Here is an 18827-nt window from a genome sequence, read left to right as displayed (position 1 = left end):
TAAAGATTAGAAGAAGAGTAAACGCAAGGACGTTATTAGCGACTTGGTCGATGACGCCAACATGGAGCGTCCGAGAGAAAAATTCAGTATCTTGGAAGAGGGTGGCTCTAGCCATCGAGGCTAGAGCTGTCACAATGCCGTTCCTGCGTGACGTCTGGGTAATAGCGTGTGCATTATCTTCTCAGCGCGGATACTGTTTACGCTCGGCGTTTGTATGGGAGTGCAATTTTTACGAGTGCTTATCCGCGGTAGTCGCGTATTTCCTGTGCGTCCCTTCGTCTCCCGCCACCCTCTCTTCGCTCGTACGCGCCGCGAGTCGAGTGTATTAAGGCACGAAGAGCGGAAGAAACGAAGGGTGCGACTCTCCCTCTCTTTCGCACTCTATTCAGTCCACTTCCGTTATCCTGGGGTCTGAACGAGCCCCATACACCGCGGCTTTATTATCGCGAAAACATCCTGAAATAGTAGTTCGGCTGACTCCAGGGCGCGTGGTCAAAGGCATTTTACGAGGGTTATTCAAAAGTCGTGAAAGTCTCGGTTAAGGGCGGCGTTCGGCGACGGTAACGTTTTCACCGAACGACCGTCTAGTATCCTGTTTCGTGTAATAACCTCGCCCGATAAATCACGGCTGGAAATACTCGGAGATTCGCCGGGACAGAGAAGTGCGAGTGGAAATTAGTTAATAGAAACCGTACATCGATATTCGGGGATACTTTACGTGGAGTATTTCGGAAGATGGGGGAAAAGCTTGTTTAACTTTTTTGTAGGCAATTCAATTCTCTTCAAGATCGATTCAAAGTATTTTACAAGATTCTGAAAAGTAACGAAGATATATGAAAGAAAAGAAAGTAATACTAGAGGTGCGTTATAATTTCTTTCACGAAGTTTGTTCGAAAACAAACTAAAGAACTAATTATTGTGCAACGGGTTAACCGTTACTGTAATCGGTTCCAAATCGATTCTAGCGATGGTTTTTGAATTACTATCGCGCTCGTTATCGAATCCTTTAGCAGACGTCGCGCGAGGGTAATATTATGACGTCTCTATCCGTGGACCCTTTTCAAGAGTCGCCCCCTAGCTCTCTTCACGGTTCATGCTAATTTCATCGATCCGCCAGATTCTTCTTGGTCCTTCCGTGTTTCAAGCCCCCGCCGCGTGTCGTTCTTTATGCGAGTCGCACGGACGCGCGATAATATCCGAGGCCTTTTGTGTCGGTCGAGCATTATTCGGAACGGACAATTCGACGACACTTTTCTATCATTTTTGAATCATAAAAGACTTTGGCGCAATTAACCCTCCATAATCCACATCTCATGTTCGATTTCTGAAAAATTCTATGATAGGACCATTTACAGGTACTAATCATGTTATATTAGGTTGTCCGAAAAGTTTCTTTCGCTTTATTAATCAGTAATACATGCACAATATTTTATATTACATTACTGAATTATGCACGATTCATTTTGCTTCGTTACTGTTACGACATGAATATCTATGAAATTGGATTGTCTATTTATATAAACACGATCACATCAAATAATTGAGTGCAAGTCGCTTTCGGGACAACCTAATATAAATCGAAAGGATAATACGATTGCAAAGTAATTGTTGCAATTGGAGTGTTCGTAGGTGATCCTACGGATTTAGATAAAATGAATTTCGATTTAAATGTGCGATTTCAGAGTCACGTATGTGTCTACTACCGAACCATACGAAATTCTATAAATATTCAAACTTGTATATTTTCGCAACGATTAACTCTCACCCAACCTTTCCACCAGAAACGATATCATCCGTCCCTAACAAAAACACTTGCAGGCCTATGCGATACCGCGAGCGGCACAAAACCGTCGCATCGAAGTCACTCGACGTCGGGAATCCCCGCACAATGAGAAGTCGTTGTGGCAAGACGACAAAAGCCAGCGACCCAAAGAACGGGTGCCCCTGTCAAACAACAATCCGGGCTCTGGTGTGACATCGAGTGTCCTGCCTGTTTTGGCCCAGTTCCTTTTTCACTATTTTTTTCTTTCTTTTTTTTTTTTATTATTATCGACGTCGACCACAAGTATCGCTGCTTCTTAGCTCTTTATACAGGCGACGTTTGCCGCGTGTGTCACCCTCGTCGTTACCGCGACAATCGTCGCCGCACTAGAAATCGATCCCACAATGGCGCGCTTTGTCGCGGCCAGGCATGCCACTAGCGAAACGTTGAAACGGCGAGACACACTTCGCTTTTCTCGTTCGATTTCGAAGAAAAGAGTTTCGTTCGAGTGGGTGCTCGGTCCCACAACGTTTTCAACCGCTGCCATCGAGTCGTTGACTCCGCGCCCCTTTTGCCGTTACGTCAACCAGATCGTCGAGTTAACTTGAGTATCGCTAATTTATCGTTTTCGCTTTCTCGAATTCATTATTCGCTCGTCAGTCTTCGAGATATCCGTTCAGGGTGTTTTGTTCGCGTTAAAGGGGGTTTCTGCTTTGTTGGAACGAAAATTATGCCGTACTTCTGCGGATATCTTTTCTCGCAAAGTATCGGGCCTAAAGAGCTCTAATTCGTCGTGATTTTTTCCGTTGGTTTCTCTAAAAAATACTGTTGTATGCCAACATAGTCTTTGTATCAGCTTTAGTCAAGATAACTGTCTTCTTCTCATCCTCCGTCAAACTCCAGCAACAAACGTTCCAAATTTCTTCCTTCGATAACTGACGATTTCATCCTGACTAGTCATCCCGGACCTCGACCTCGCTACCTCTCCTTTGCCGACCACTAAACTCAAGATAATTCCTATCCTTCCATTTTCTATCTTTCCCGAACCTATAAAGCCTGCTACTCTTCCCTTTGAACCAGAGAATTGTCCGAACCGTCTCGATACGAGGATCTATAGCCAGGATCTATAGAATACAACGATACACGAGTTACTGTAATTGGAAAACATGGAAAGTTATAAGCTGATTAACCCTTTGACCGAGGAGGGAGTACATGTAGGATGTTGAAAATACGATACGCGGTCTCGGATAAATGAAGATAAGGTTTATAATGCTTACGGCGTTCGAAGGAAAGCGTAACAACCGGAACGTTGAAGGACATCGAAGAGGGAGAGTATCGGTGATGTCTGTTTCGTGTTTGGGACGTGTCCGTGATGGGGATGGGTTCGCGTGTGCACTGAGGGGGATGACACTGCTCCGCTCGTGGGTCCGAGATGTCAGCTCGCTTCAACGCCGTGGAACCCTGACATCGGGTCTAACAAACCTCGGGGAACGAAAATCTCCCATGGCCAATCCCAGGACTCCGCGCGTAATCCTGGACACGCGATTTCTCCTCGCTCTGCCTCTCGCTCTGAAACAGGTTGCTCTCTCTCTCTTTAAGAACTCTGAAATATGGCTTATACAATATCGACTTATACAATAGCGAAAGATAGACGTACAATTGGGAAAGGTATCGTGGGGGCACGGAGGTTTGATCAGATCTATGCCTGTGAAATTATAGTCATGGTTCAAAGTATACCGTATTTGTAGGGCCATGTTTTTTTATATTTATAAGTGCAACGGTGCATGCAAGCGTTCGAGCATTTTCTATGATACGGATAATTATTTAAAATATCTCGTGAAGTAATCAAATTTCTATTCAAACTGGTTTGTTTATGCATTGCACTGGGTATTTAATTAAAATAATCATTTTATCGAATAAAGGTCTTTGTTTTATTCTACTTTATAATAAACGTAAATCAGATTATTAAAAGTTTTGGATATTAAATAAATGAATATTCCGAATTGTGAATCAAGTTTGTATGGTCAATGCTTCTCGAATTATATAGCTTGGCATACAAATTTTAATTAAAACTGGGGGTGGAATCGTATAGGAAGTTTTTCGTAAATAACTCGTAAAATATTCATTTCTCGAAAGTAATACAGAAGATCTTTTTCAATGATTGAAACCAAAACTAACAGTATACACACGTGCTATAATTTCAATTGTAAGATAAGTTGTAAACATCGTTCGTTCGTTCGCTTTATTTTCGATTAATAAATTTGATTTTCCGTAAACTTACGACGATTAAACAAAAATCATCTCGTCTCGCGGAATGATATTAATTTTACGAGGAAACTATGCGCGCGGGTCGAGAATATCCGCCAGCTAGTTGGCGCACGGCTCCATTCGTTTTACCATCGTATCTTTTATTTATCCTCCGCTCCTGCGAGCTGCTTTCGTCGGTTCTGTCACTTACAGCTCGTATAAATCCCAGCCAAGTCGTAAAAGAATTCCTGCGAACTAAAGCGGTAGGTTCTCCTGCTGCCGATAGTTTCGCAATTTATTCTCTCGAGTTCTATATTTTTCTCTACGCATCGTTAGGTATTCGCGCGCTGAAGGTGGCGTTAACTTTTCACAGTGAAATATACAGCTGCTCCGACCCCCTAATTTTTGATGTGCAGCTAATTAACACGTCTCGAGACTTTTGAAGATTAGGTAGCTTAACATTTGTCGCAGTGTTTAATTTCTTAATCTCGCCGAAATCACGAATCCTATCCAGATTTATTTTTCAGGACTTTCGAGATAGCTATAGTTGAGCCCAGTGCCCCCTAGCCTCTTGTATTAGGTTGTCCAGAAAGTTCGTGCCAGTTTCTAAGAAACATTCAAAAACACGTTTGAATTTTAATATACATATTCATTGGATCTCATAGGTGCCATTTTGTTCCACAACCTTTCCAACATTTAAGGGATGTATGGATGTTATTGGATGTCTGGAAAGTCCATGCCGATTTTTGATAGGTGGTGCAGGTCTGAATATGTCGAAATGGCTGAAAACAAATAACATATACATATGTATATGTGCATCCCTTAAAAGGTGGAAAGTTTGTGGAACAAAATGGTACCTATGTAATTCAATAAATATATGTTACAATTCAAATGTGCCTTTGAAGTTTTCTTAAAAATTGGCACGAACTTTCTGGACAACCTAATATTTGTTTTCAATCACTTGGATATATTCAGACCTGTACCACCTACCAAAAATCGACATGGACTTTCCGGACAACCCAATATGCAAGCTCGGTACTCTATAGTAACCCATATCCGAGCTCGGTACCCTCTTGGCTCAGTACCCTCTTGGCTCAGTACCCTCTAGTATCTGAGCTCAGTACTCTTCAGCCCTCTATAGTTGAGCTCAGTAACCTCCATTCCCCAGTAGCTTCAATTACTCAAAACCATGGACGATCGTGGAGGTCCATCGTCAAAGACTCATACAATTACCTAGTGGACGTCTATTAACCGAAGCTACTCAGTTATCAGAACTGCCTCGTCCCCGAATCATTTCGAATCGAATATAAAAATGATGTCCAACCATATTTCCTAACCTCGTTCAACTCCTCCACTTGCAAATATCAACGAAAGCTCCACAAATGTTCTCTCCTAATCGCCACCTTTCAGACATCAAAGTATACACTAGCGAGACACGAATATATCTCTAATCCAAGGCAAGTCGACGCGAAGGGTGTTCCCCGAGCCTGTCATTTAATTTCGTTGGTTCGAGGAAGACGCGAGGAAATTGCGGTCGCAGGATTACCAACGTTAACACGGCAGGCCCGTCGATTGGCGGAAGACGCGTATCGAGCGCGCAGCATCGCGCGCTATGCGTTGTTGCATACACGTGTTTCCCGAGCGAGTCGCAGACACGCGGGGCGCGCGTACTTAGGTTGGCAGAAGCCGAAGTCCCCTTGGAGTGACGCGAGACGGATATAATTGAAGGCGGAGGTAATTAACTCCCTCGTGGAGGACACACCGGCAGCCGCTCACCGCATCGTTTTAATTACCGCTCTCATCGCATTTCATCGGGCAGAAGCGCTCTCCCCCCACCCTCGTTCGCCTCTCTTCCTCTTTCACTCGTTTCTCCTCGCTTGTTGCCGCTCTCTAACCATCTCCCCCCACCGTTCTGCCCCTCACCGAGGCCCCACGGTGTTTCATGTTTATAATAAATCCAATGCCGCGAACGACGCCTCTCGAGCCACTGTGCAATCTCCTAAAGGCCGCTCCCTGGAAACGCGTTGCAGCTAAACGTGATTGGAAACAACCGAGTGTCTGTTTCTTTTGCGAGCACTCGTCCCCTTTGGCTGCGTTTCTCCCGAGAAAATACGGGACAGAGGGAGAGAGGATTTCCCGCCTGGCCTCGGTCGGAGGAAAAGTGGCCTAATAACGAGTAATCGGCGGAGAGAGCCTCCACTGTTACAGTACCGCGTCACCCACTGGTGGGTGACAGGGCTTTTTTTTACGGAAACTAGATGACATAATTCTGAAAATAATATATCAAAGACAATGAATCTGGTTAAGATCAAGTGATTAATAAAAAACGTTACGTTACCATAGAAACTCGAGGACCGCTGATCTAACGTATTTCTCGTTTGCTGTTTCAGGTGTCGTCCATCAACAGGGTGCTGAGAAACTTGGCGGCACAGAAGGAGCAGCGACAGCAACAGCAACAGCAGCAGCAAGGAGTGCCCGCCGTTGGCGTCGGCGTCGGTGCTGGAAGTCCAGCCGAAAGTGTTTACGATAAACTGAGGATACTAAATGGACAGACCACGGGATGGCCCAGACCCAATCCATGGTAAGCACGTTTCTTTATCTGGCGTTGCAGAGTCGACGGACGCCTCGATCATTTCGGTACATGGCCAGCAGTCGAAGACGTGAAAATTGAGATGTTATAGTAACGCTGTAAGATAAAAGTTTGTTTTAGTATGTCTGCATACGATCAACCATTAATCATTTTCGAATATCAACCCTTTGGACGCCAGGGGTCGATGTTCGCATAGGAACCGAGGAGGGCTGATCGACCCATGGCATCCAAAGGGTTACTACCGTTTCTTTGACATTGTCGATGCTATTATGCGTTACGTTAGGTACTCATCTGGCCCTGGCAGTCCGTTTCCATCGTTGCAACCCAGCCTAAGTCCGAGCCACTGTACGGCCTTGCCACCGGACCCCGCGGACATCCTGCACGCGAAAAAAGGTAGGAAAATATATTCAGAAATAGATTGTGTTCTAAACAAAAATTTGCCCCGGAATAAATTTACTCCGCGTGACCGCTAACAAAGTTTACTCGGAATACCGGAGTGAAAACGGCTAAAACGATATAATTCGTTTAAATCCGTTCGACAAAAATTTACAGAAAATACGCTTTCTTTTTGGTCCTCGGTGTACCTCCCATGCGATCCCTTAACGAAATAACAAAGGGAGACAAACACCTGGCAACGTCCGTCGCAAGAATCATTTTCGAATAGCTCGCTCGTCGATGTAGACAGATTTTCCTCGCGAATACGCGGAAAACCGACGCGACGTACAACGGAACGTGCGTTCGCATGTGGCAAAAGTGGCCAGCAGCGAGACCCGAGGGTAGGGGGAGGGGGTGGGGGTGGGGGTGTGGAGGAGGAGGGTGAGGGAAGGGAAAGGGGAGGGGTGGTGGCGTTGGAGAATAGGGGAAGAGGCGCGTGTAAGGCACGTTTTAATTAATTAATCTGCCGGCTGAAACGATACTAATATCAATGTAATTCCGTCGGTGGGTCCCGCGGTTTGCCGCATGCGTGTGCAGCGCTTTTCCGGTAATAATTGTAACGTTTAAGCGAAACGAGAGAAAGATAGATAGACAGATAGAGAGGGAGAGAGAAAGTGGCGGGGGTGAGGGTGGGGGTGGGTGGGAGGGAGGGGTTAAGTGTGTAGAAACGTGGTTGCAGTCGACCGACCAACCCACACGAAATTGTACCTCGACCAACGGAATATTCTCTCTCCTGCTGGTTTGGTCCCCTTCTCCCTCTCCTGCCTCTCTTTCATCGTACGGCCATGCACGCGTTCCCTTTGGCGGTACATCAAACGCGCGATTTCTTTTGCCCCGGCGTTTTCCCGCCAGGGTGGCAGGCGGTGTCACGAGCAGCGAAAAGCAAAACCGTGTGTGCGCGTATGTTGCGGGTGTATTTTTTTTTTTTCTTCTTTTCTCGTAACTCTGGGTCGCTGGAATCTTACGCCTTCGGGCGAAGGAACCTCCGCGTGGATCGCTGTCGATCGCGCGACGACGAGGGTCTCGAAGGGTGGGTTGGTTGATTCCAAATCAGAGGATGCGTTCAGGTTTGGTAGATCGAGTTATGATGTCGTACGACGAACGTACTTGGAACAGCGTGAGTGGCGCGAATACAGGGAAGGGTGTTTGCGACACCGATGGGGTGCAACTGCTCACCTTGATACGATACTTCCCCTGCAATCGATTTGTCTGTTGGTTTTAATTAGGCGAATTTTTTATGTTCAAATCGAAATGGAATTTCGGAACTCGCTGAAAATTTGATATGTTATAGTAACATATTGGAAGTTATAAACCGTTTAAAGAAATAAATAAATGAATACTTTTACAAAAGATTCTGATTATATTCTAGAACGTGACTATACTTTGCTCAAGTATCGGATATACGCATGAATTTATTATGGATATGTGCGAGAACAGGAATACCGTACTTTTACAAAAGTAACTACCTTAATATTTAGTAAATATTATTTACACGAACCAGCGACGCATCCACAAGTCAGTTGCGTATCGCGAACGTCGACTGACCGATCCTCTTAATCGTCGATTCGTAAACCCGTGGATTCGCAAAGCATCGGTTAATCGGGTGCCCCGATTCGTGCGCGATATTTTGTATTCCAGCAGAGTAGAAGGGATACAATCAAATATGGTAACTGTTGCGAGCGCTCAACCGCACGCGTACCCCGGGGGCCGGATTATCTCCGCGTTGCTGCAGGGTCGCTGCCGTTTATAGGATAACCCGTGTCAGGAGGGTTGTTTCTCTCTTCCTCTCCGTTTCTCTCCCCCGTCCCTGCTCTGCGCCGCCCCGCACCGTATTCCACCATCCCGAGGCTCGCTTAAGCGTCTTCGTCTTTTGAGGTTTTCTCCGTCTCTCGCCGCGCCGTTTCGACTGGAACCGATACGACGGACGCCTCGGGCCAATCAGAAACGACAACTGGCACCCTCTTTCGAAAAGCAAAGCGAAAGCAGATTACGGCGCAATCATCACACCAATTCTGCCGCGGGTTTACTCCTGCCAGGAACCCGTTTCAAACTACGCCGTGCGTGTATCTGATTAGGCAAATTCGCGCGTTGCCTAGTTGTTCGGAAACTATCGACCGTATTTTTCAATTATATCCCCTCGTTCTACTAGCTTCCTCGAAACCACTGATATAGTTTTGGATGCATAGTTGTTTGAAATAAATTACGGTAGTATCGATCGAGAACAGTAGATGTTTTAAGAAAAACAGAAACAGAACCGACAACGAAACAGAAAATTCTACGAGTTGAAACTGTAGAAATGATAGAAACGTCACAAACAAACAGACTTATATCACGCAATGAAATTATCGTCGTAGAACTTCCTGAAAATAAAATATTATACAAATTAGTTTCGGTAGACCACGGATTCTCATTGAAAATTAACATAAATTCTATTGGAATTAAAAACTGTAGAAATGATAAGGAACTCACAAAGAAACAGACCTTAAACCGTTCCAGACGAAGATCATCGTGAACCTGAAACGGAATGGATCTACCTGAAACAAAATATTACACAAATTAATTTAAATAGACCATGATTTTGTTCAGCATCCGAAGCGTGGGAGTTTGCGCGATGGCGTCCTACTAAATAGTCGCGCATCGGTAGAACTCGTCGACGACAGCGACGATGGCGTCGACGTCGTCGGTATCAGTGGGGTGTCTAGTGAGACTGATCCACAATGCATCCCTGAGTTGCATTGTGCTGTTGCACGAGACAAGACGAGACGAGACGAGACGACACGAGACGAGACGAAACGAGACGAGACGGGACGGGACGGGACGAGACGAGACGAGACGCAGCGGCATGCAGAAGAATTCAATGAGGGGGTGGCGAGAAAAGAGAGGACGCGAATAAAGGAGGAGGAGAGAGCTACGGGAGAAACGAACAAGAGAGACCAAGAAAGAAAAGAGACAAGGGCGCAAAGAGACTCTGTAGTGATCGAAACGAAAGGGGTTCGGGTCGTACGGTCATTGTTTTTTCACCTCTCGGGTCCCGGTGCTACGGTGCTGCCACGCGAGCTACCGGGGGCAAAAGAAGGGAACGCTAGTCCTGAATGCCATCCAAAAATTTCGATATCCCTGACGTTCCGCGTATTTTCATTTCGATCGGCAAAAGTCTGTACTAATATTGGCAATATTTATTTCAATAATTTTTCCAAAGAAATTGTGTTTCAGAATCGTCTCAGCTACCTCCCCATTTCTGAATCTTACACTAATTCTAGGACACCTTCTATAAGATTATTATTAAATAAGATTGACTCGCTAATTCTAATTAATTTAAAAATCATTCCTACTCTACCAATCATTAGTTTCAACACATTTCAATCACTTTTTTTCTTATCAAAATAATAACCTGCATTACACATCTGTATCGATCGCGACAGACGAGGCAAAGAGCTTTAAATTTTCCCGGTTAGCAAGTGGGTTAAGAATGAAAAATGAAAGACTGGTATCGGTACGTTGGCGTCGAGTACGACGCCACGCGAGCGCCAGGCGTATTAATTACTTAAAGTCAAACGCGCCCCGAAGTTCGAGCAGCTTATCAGTTTAATTTCTCAGCGCTCCTCTCAAAGCGCCCAGCGTCTTTCATCCGTGCAACGTTACTCCGGCGAAGTACTTTGTTAGGCCAGGGAACACGCGAACAGCATTTCCGTTTCGACCTCGGTCGCGTACCGGCGCACTACACCGCCTCTCGCTCCCTTGCGATTTCGTTGTTTCGGTGGCAGCCTCTGGGTTGGCATGCGGCGCTCGTCATCGTCGTTGTCGTCGAAGGTGTATTACGGAACACTCTTCGCGGCGTGCTCGTTGATCTCTGGCTGAGATACAGAGAGTAAAACAATATAATGGCCGCCTGGTGCGCGGTCTCCGCTACGAGAGCCCAGGGTGTACTGAGAGCATTATCGTCGACCTCTATATCTGGTGCACCCGATCTCCCTTTGCTTCTCTTTCCCTTTTTTTCTCTCGTTTCTTCCTCGCTTTTTTCCCCACCCCCTCGGCCACCGCTCCCTCCCCCGTTTTTGTTCGCGTTCTGCCTTTCTTTTTCGCCCCGCGTCTGCTGCTTCTACTTCTTCTTCCCGAACTCTCTGTCCCAGTAGGTACGGTACACACGCCACTGCAACGATGCGAAACCTTTTATCGTCGAGCCGGGAACAATACCGACCTCTGTGGTCGGTTGTCGTTGTTGTCGTCGACTACGGAATCGTCCTTGTCATTCGTCCTCGTTGTTCTTGTCGCTCGACGCAACCACGTCGACGTCGGATCCTCTCGACGCGATCCGCATATTAATGGTTCCCCGATACCTTTTGTACGACCTCTCTCCGCTGTCGGATCCTTTCCGACCCCGAGAGAAAAGGAAAACTTTTTAGAGTGAAATTCGCCGGTTTGTTTTGCTGGTCTTTTCTTTTTCTTTCTTTCTTTCTTTCCTTTTTTGTTGCTCTTTCTTTTCCTTCTCTCGCTATTGTGTCGTCGGGAAACGAGCGTAACGCGTGGCCGAGGAAAGTTGGAGCGAAACGACGCGGTCCGAACTCCGACGTCTCGTGTCACGGTCACTGCTGATTCTTTGGGGGATCGTTGCTCTATTTAACGGCGTTGACTGCTGTCGCGACACGACGACGCACAATTTTCTGCGGTTTTAACGTTCTTATATTGACGCAGGGCAGGCCAGGTCGTAAACGACTTACCGACGCGAACGTCTGCGCCATTTTGTCGTGAGAAGGTGCACTTAAGAATCGCCATATTATACATACAGCATAACTTTGGAACCAATTTGTAGGCGTCAAGGAACATCTGCAAAAAAAAAAGCAACATTTTATTTCTTACAATTTTGTATAGTACGATCAATCTGCTTGATGGTATCCACACTTGGTACGACACTTGGAGTGATGTAGGAATAAGATTTCCTCGAGCGTTCGAGGAACACCCTGTATGAGCAGGAATATTTACCAGGTTCTCCTTAACGCGGAGCGTGTTGCGTTCCGGATCGTTCGCGGTGCAGCGGAGCCGAGAGAGAAACTCTATGCATTGGATTCGCAGGTCAGCGAGTTGTCGCGTCGAGTCATTCAAACCGGTGTCACTACCGCTCGATTTATCGTGTTCGTCAATCTTGGTAGACTGACCTCCCGCCGCGGCTCGGGTTACCATCCACGGCAACGTCTTGCGCGCCCGCCCCCGCCGTCGCCGTCGCCGTGTTATCCAGCAACAACGTGGTGCGCTCCTTTGTCTTCCGCTTTATTCCCGTCCGCGCCGATGAACGGCCGACGTCGATGAATATCTACGCCATCGAGCGAACGATAAAAACCGTTCCGTGATCGTGAGGCCCGCACCGCAACCCGTCTACGTTTCCTCCGGAGGGTTTGCCGTTCATTATGCGGATACACGTGGCGAACGAGGAAAGGAGCCTGGCTGGCGCGCGCGTTCCTAGAAACGCGGCCTCGCGACCCCTTCTTTCGTTCGAAAGAAAAATTCTCAGCGCGTTCGTTTCCATCAGTTCCACGCATATAAAGCGATCGACTTTCTAGACAAGATTCAAACACGTGTATTTTTTTGTAAATCTTTAGATATCACCTACTGCGATATATTCTATCTACTTTGTCTATTCAAGTATTTCCAATACTTGTGAAAAGCATCGACGGATTCATTCGACATTTTTGTAAAAATGTTCGTTTCCAGTCGCGACCGAGTTGCCGAAAGTGTGTTTGATAAACGTAGATAAATGGACCAAGAAGGACACGCCTAAGGAGCCGAGCTAATAAAAAGAAACCAGTTCCCCAGGTGTTCCTGGTAGGGAAACGGTGAAAATATAAAATGCGCGCGTGCGGACGTGTCGCTCGCGAATGTCAATGCGCGCGGCTCGCATGGTTGGCGATCGCGCAAAGCGCATCGTCGATCTTTTGCGGTGAGCCATGCGCGTGGAAGCTCTGCGGTCTCCCGCAGAGAGAAAAGTTCGGCCGTATTGTGTGTCGGACGCTATCCAACCCGCAACCGGGAGAAATAACGAACGCGCGTCTTTCTCCTCTTCGGTTTAGCAATTCCTGTACGTGCCGCGCGCAAATCATCCCGACCCGCGGCCGGCTATTACGAATTCCCCACCGCATGTAGAAATCGGTGGTCGAGGAAAAATTCTTCTCGTTCGTGCTAGTTGGAAAATACACGACGGAATTCGCAGATGAAATTCCACGGCGGTTGCAACTACGTGATCCGGTGCACCGATGTTGTTCCATCCGCTTGCCAGACTTTGCCCCGCCGTTTCCCTTGCTCGCGAATATGGCGCACGTCCGCCTCCGCCTCCTCCGGCTACAAACATATTGCGCCTCTATCTTTGGCAAACTCCGTGTCGTCGATTGGATTCTCTTTTTCTACTCGCGCGAAGACGCTGACGTGACTTTGGCTACTGATTTCTAGGCACAAGTTTGCGGAGAGGTATCGATGGCTCTTGGTTACTGCAACCGTACAGAAAGCTTTTTTTATCCTACTTATAACGAAAGTACGCCAACTGTTACTAGAGTTTCCAAGTGAAATTAGTAAAAATGAGGATCGTTGTAACGGTAATGAAATCTGATAAAAATTTTAGGTGATTTGGGCTATCTCTATCTTTACTAAGTTTCACTTGGAATACTCGAGTTACAGTTTACGTTCTTCCCTTATTAGAGGATTACTAGGTCAGATATTTAACGCTTCCACGGTGCAATTCTTGACTCTATGTAGTAACTGGACAGAAAGACGTTCTTTAGGCATTGAATCTGCAGCAGACTACTCCTTGCTTTAGCCTGTTTAGCATAGGTAAAGGGGATCGCCAGTCCAGATATTTAAGTCCATCCGCTTTACAATTTAGAAACCCTGAAGATGAAGGATTTTAGTGCTCCCTATATGCACTAGATGATTTTACACGTGTGGTGGTCGTCGTGCGTGTGGAGGGAGAGCGAGAGAGGGGAGAAAAGAAAGGGAGCGTTTCGTCCTGGGCTTGCTAGTGGACTCATCAGTAAGGCTTGCTAGCAGACCCGTGCCTTAGACGCCGGGATATTTGGAGTTCGGTCGGAAAGGGCTTATACAAGCCCTTATATTATGTATACCAATGTTAGGCGGACCGAGTAGTTGCGAGAAACGCGCGGTTTCCGTCTGGTGGTGAGGAACGGAGGGTGCCACACCACACACGATTGCCTGGGTTGTCTAGAAAAAGGCGCGCCTCCAGGCATCGCGGAGGAGCGAAACAACGAGCAAAGTGTACATAATCGTTCGTTCCACTCCTAATTGCTGGCCCAACGATCAATCTTCCGCATCGGTTGGCTTGTTCTCCGGGCGAAACTGATCTCGCTACCACGAAGACGACAATAAAGATCTATCCGTCTTCGTTCGCCTCTGTGGAACTCTTTTTGACACGTCTGAGGCTTTAGCGTCGGCTGGGTCATGCTCAATCGAGGGAAGCGCGTGAGAGGGTGACAAAGTGTCTCAGCCGCGAACGGGATAAGAAGGAGATGTGGGGCGGTGGCGACGGAGATCTCTTTCCTTCGGCGTTTTCTTCGTGGCGGGAGGGTGCATCGACTCTCGAGGGTCGACTGATCTGCCTCGTAATGCCAATCGATATACACCGCACAGGAACACCTCTTCTCTTTCCACGAGCCGACACACCGTCGTTCTTTTAGGCAACGTTCATCTTTTAGGGTAACGTTCACACGGCGAGCGCGCCAACCCCTTCCGAGATCGTCTCCGCGCGTACACGGCCGTGTAAGGGGATGAATATAACGTGACTCGCGTATGAATAACGCCAAGTACGTGTTACGTGTATAAAGAGAGCCGCGTGAGATCCGCTCGGTAAAAGGCACTCCGCGTGACTTCCGCGTTTCGCGGCGTGGGCAGGGTTGGAAACGGAGCCGAGAGTTTAAGGGGAGTCGTCAACAACCCCCTTGGATTTTCTTCCTTTTTTTACCGCGCACCGAGGGTCGTCAACTCTTCTGTTCCCGCGGCGCCACCGAGAGCTTCTTCTCATTCGCGTTTCGAGGAATCGTGGGCTTCGGACTCGCTCGACGTAAAGTGGATTCAGACTATTTCGGCTGACGAACTGGGTTAGGTCTGGAATTGACCAACACAGAATTCATCGACGCTAGTTTTCATCGGCAGTTTTTACTCTTCGTGCCACTTTTTATAATCAGAATTACTGTCAATAATAAAAAGAACAAAAATTTGATAGTAAGAAAAAAGAATCATCCCTGAAGAATGATCCACTGCGTATCAAAATTCATAAAAAGAAACGGTGAGCCAACAATCTGCCATACAACAAGTACGCTTTGCAACACCGTGTGTTTATTCTTTTAGATTTTCAGTAAAAGTAACTCCAAAGTAGATATGAATCACACAGTTGAAAGCATGCTTGTTTTCATATCCGCCTAGGGAACTTGACGAATCAAAAAATTCAGAAATTTTCGAAAAATTATTTGTCCTTTAAAAAGTGCAGCTTCTTAGAGAATATACCCAGCAAAAAAGTTTAAACCAAAGTTGCGTATCTTTTACGTATCCGCAAAAAACTGTATGGAAATAATGATCGAAAAGCTGGTATTTTTGGAGTTACCTCTACCAAACCTCACTAATCGAAGACTTAAGATATTATACATTACCAACACTATCGTTTAGGGCGAATGTCCTTATTTGTCCGCACAAAGAAAGATCAGTTTTCCATTTAGTCCAAGTTAAACCTAAAAATTAAATTGCATTAGTACGAGAAAAAAAATAATTCAAGTCTGAAAGGATTAACACGGAACGAACTATAGTAAATGAATTATAGGCTACTTTGTACCCGAAAGATGAACGTCGCGATACGAAAAACAGAAAAACGACACGGTGCTTCATAGTACAACACCTGATGTGCTTCGATTTACATAAGTGTGCTGCTAGCACACACAGAACAATCACCAGGGCCGTTACGTAACGTTACACAATCGTAGAGGCGTGTTCATCGTACAACGGACGATTGAATTTATGGTTCATCGTGCGCGTGGAATATCATAAGACTCCGCTCGACAGCTGACCTAATATTCTCAATTCGCTTTTGGAAGTACGAACCGCGATACTCGAGGGCAAGTTTCGTTATCTTTATTTCTAAATAAAGGTAAAGTGCTAAACGCAATCACAATTACTGTATTCGTTTAATTATTCCTCGGCTGGACAGACACTTGAACGTGGATGATCGTTACAGTAATTTGGAATCTATTGAAATATGCGTTGAACATTTGTAGAGGTCTAAACGAAAAATAAGGACACGGAGTTGATCGAGTTGTACAATGAACGGCTTGATTAAACTATCTTGCAATTTGTTCGAATAACGAGCAAAAGATCATCGGAAACGAAGCACGGTTGGGAAATACGGTAACAACCGCGAGTGCCAAAGACACGCTGCGAGCAGTACCATTCATTTCCGCGGAAACGTTGAAATCGTAAATGTGAAACGTGGAAATTTTTAACTGGAGGAAACGAGACCAGACCCCTCCCTCGTCCCCTCCGCCTCTCTCGCCGTCACTCTCCCTTATCCCTCTGCATCCGTATTAATTCGGCGATATTAATCAAGCAGCGAGTTCTCACGTACAAAAGCGTACCGATGTAAGCGCAGTAGGAACCTTATTGTTTCGGTACCCTCCGGTTCAATATCGACGTGCCCTGTGACGCAATGCGTACACTCGTTGCACATCACACTGGCACAGACGCGGCTGTGCGCGCGGATTCTGAAAACTACGGAGGGATATATGCAGACGGAAGGATCACAAAGGGGTTTCTCGTTGCCGGGAAGCAAAGGCAGGCAAGCAAGAGCAGGTGCCGACTTCGAAAGAGTCGAAAAGAGTTCGACGTGGCTGTCGACGGGGGATCTCCAATCACTACCGTTCCTACGGTACGTCTGCGTGGCATACGTGGGAGCTACTGCTTTCCGTCGTCTACTTTTCTCTCATTGTTTCACCTTCTATCGTCTGCTAGCGCGTGAGATTGTCGAACAGACCTAGACGAATGCTTCTTCCTGGACGGTGGACATCGTCGTGACATCTTCTGGCCAACAGACTGTATTAATTCTTTGCGGCACAGGAATTCAGGACGTCTGCCTAGCTAGCCCTCCCTAAGCAACATTAAGCAACATTGATAGAAAAACATGTAGGAATTATGTAGGAATTATGCGCTAATTATGCGCTATCGTATAAGAGCAACTTCGATTTTTGCGCTCCATCCCTTAAGGGACTTCCCTCTTGGTACAAATTCCAGTTACGAGACAAAACTTGCATTTTTATATAAATTAACTTACCTCTACGATTTTTCACGTAAAACCAGCAAAGAAATATCATCGCGATAAACATTCCGCTTACAACAATTGTTGAACCGGTATTAGCATGTTGAAAGTTGCCAACATAAGTGCATACATTTGTAACATTGGATGAATGTATTACCAACTGCTTCACGTAAATAAGACGAAATACAGGGTGTCTCAAAAATGTAACACCTTGAAAGGGGTGGTTCGGGAGGTGATTTGAAACAACTTTGTCCTTGGCGAAAATGTTGTCCGAGGCTTCGTTAAGGAGATATTAACGGAAAACACTGACCAATCAGAGCGCGAGTATGCCGATGGAGCGGCCGAGGTAGCGAATGAGCGCGGCCGCTTAGCGCGTAGCTTACGGCCGCTCCAACGGTATACGCGCGCTCTGATTGGTCGACGTTTTCCGTTAATATCTCCTCGACAACATTTTCGCTAAGGAAAAAGTTGTTTCAAATCACCTCCCGAACCACTCCTTTCAACAACTTCCAACATTTTTGGAACACCCTGTATAAACCTATACACATGCAGCTATTGCAAAATTTCGAGATGGGATTAAAAATGTCCCACCATGCATTACGGTCCATCAAAAAGAAGGGACACTTTTAATCCCACCGTGCCCCAAAGAGTTAACGCGTTCACCGCCAGATTAATACTCGTGAACATTTCTACGAGGCTAAAGCTTTGTTTCGCGACGTTCGGAAATTATAATCTAACATTTGTGCTGGACATTATTTTCTAACGTCGTCGAGCTTTTACGAATTGTCGACAGATACTTTCTCGCAATCGGAATTAATACTTTTTACTTACTTGAGTTTCATTGGGTTCTCCAGAAAGTTCGTGTCAATTTTTGGGACAAACGTCAAGCCGCAATGGTCGAGATACACTTCAGAGGACGCGTTCAAGTGAGAGTAAAGAACCTGTTGGATATGTACGAAATAAACACACGTTGATAACTTGTAATTAGTACTTAATGTAAGAAATAGATCACAACATAATTAACGCGAAACACGCGACACGCGAAGCCGCGAAGAACTACAGGCGTACCAACCCGTGCGGGAAAAGGCAGCGCAAGTGGCAAACGTAACAAACGAAAAACACTAGGCGAAAAGAATATAGGTCGCGACACCTTGCGACACCCTAGTGTCAATCGCCGATCGGTCGGTAATAGTGCATATTATCGATCATCAATCAGGAACAAAATATGTCTAAATACACGGTCTGTCTAAAAAGAAACCGAACTTCTGCTATTAAAAGAAAAAAGTGCAAGTAAAGTTTGTACACACACGTTTATTTACTCAAAATAATCTCCCTCTGCGTCAATACAGCGTGTAGACCGCGTAATTAACCTTTCGAAGGACATTTGCAGCTCCTGTTTTGGTTGCCCGTTTAGTACGGCGCACAGTGGGACAAAACGACTCTCGGCGATCAAAAATCCGTAACTTTGGTTCTCTTGAAAATATTTTAATGAAATT

The 18827-nt window shown here is 46.0% G+C and overlaps 1 protein-coding gene and 2 long non-coding RNA genes across 4 annotated transcripts in view; 1 reads left to right on the top strand and 2 right to left on the bottom strand.

The window, feature by feature from the left end:
- The window catches only part of LOC128880005 (paired box protein Pax-6-like), a 97384-nt gene that overhangs the window by 45257 nt on the left and 33300 nt on the right, over positions 1-18827 (top strand). For both annotated transcript variants that reach the window (XM_054129611.1, XM_054129610.1), the window contains exons 5-6: positions 6400-6590; positions 6883-6992. In XM_054129611.1, the coding sequence (XP_053985586.1) occupies positions 6400-6590; positions 6883-6992 (301 nt within the window). The remainder of the gene's footprint in view (positions 1-6399; positions 6591-6882; positions 6993-18827) is intronic.
- LOC128880009 (uncharacterized) lies at positions 949-6523 on the bottom strand. Its single transcript, XR_008457735.1, has 3 exons — positions 6348-6523; positions 3040-3331; positions 949-2886 (listed from the first exon to the last, which is right to left on the bottom strand). It is a non-coding gene; the product is annotated as an uncharacterized LOC128880009 (long non-coding RNA).
- On the bottom strand, positions 9582-18383 carry LOC128880008 (uncharacterized). Its single transcript, XR_008457734.1, has 4 exons — positions 18163-18383; positions 17050-17163; positions 15680-15757; positions 9582-11858 (listed from the first exon to the last, which is right to left on the bottom strand). It is a non-coding gene; the product is annotated as an uncharacterized LOC128880008 (long non-coding RNA).

The sequence above is a fragment of the Hylaeus volcanicus genome, chromosome 7 (genome assembly GCF_026283585.1).
Source record: "Hylaeus volcanicus isolate JK05 chromosome 7, UHH_iyHylVolc1.0_haploid, whole genome shotgun sequence".
Classification (NCBI taxonomy): domain Eukaryota; kingdom Metazoa; phylum Arthropoda; class Insecta; order Hymenoptera; family Colletidae; genus Hylaeus; species Hylaeus volcanicus.
This window is presented reverse-complemented; position numbering and strand designations above follow the sequence as displayed.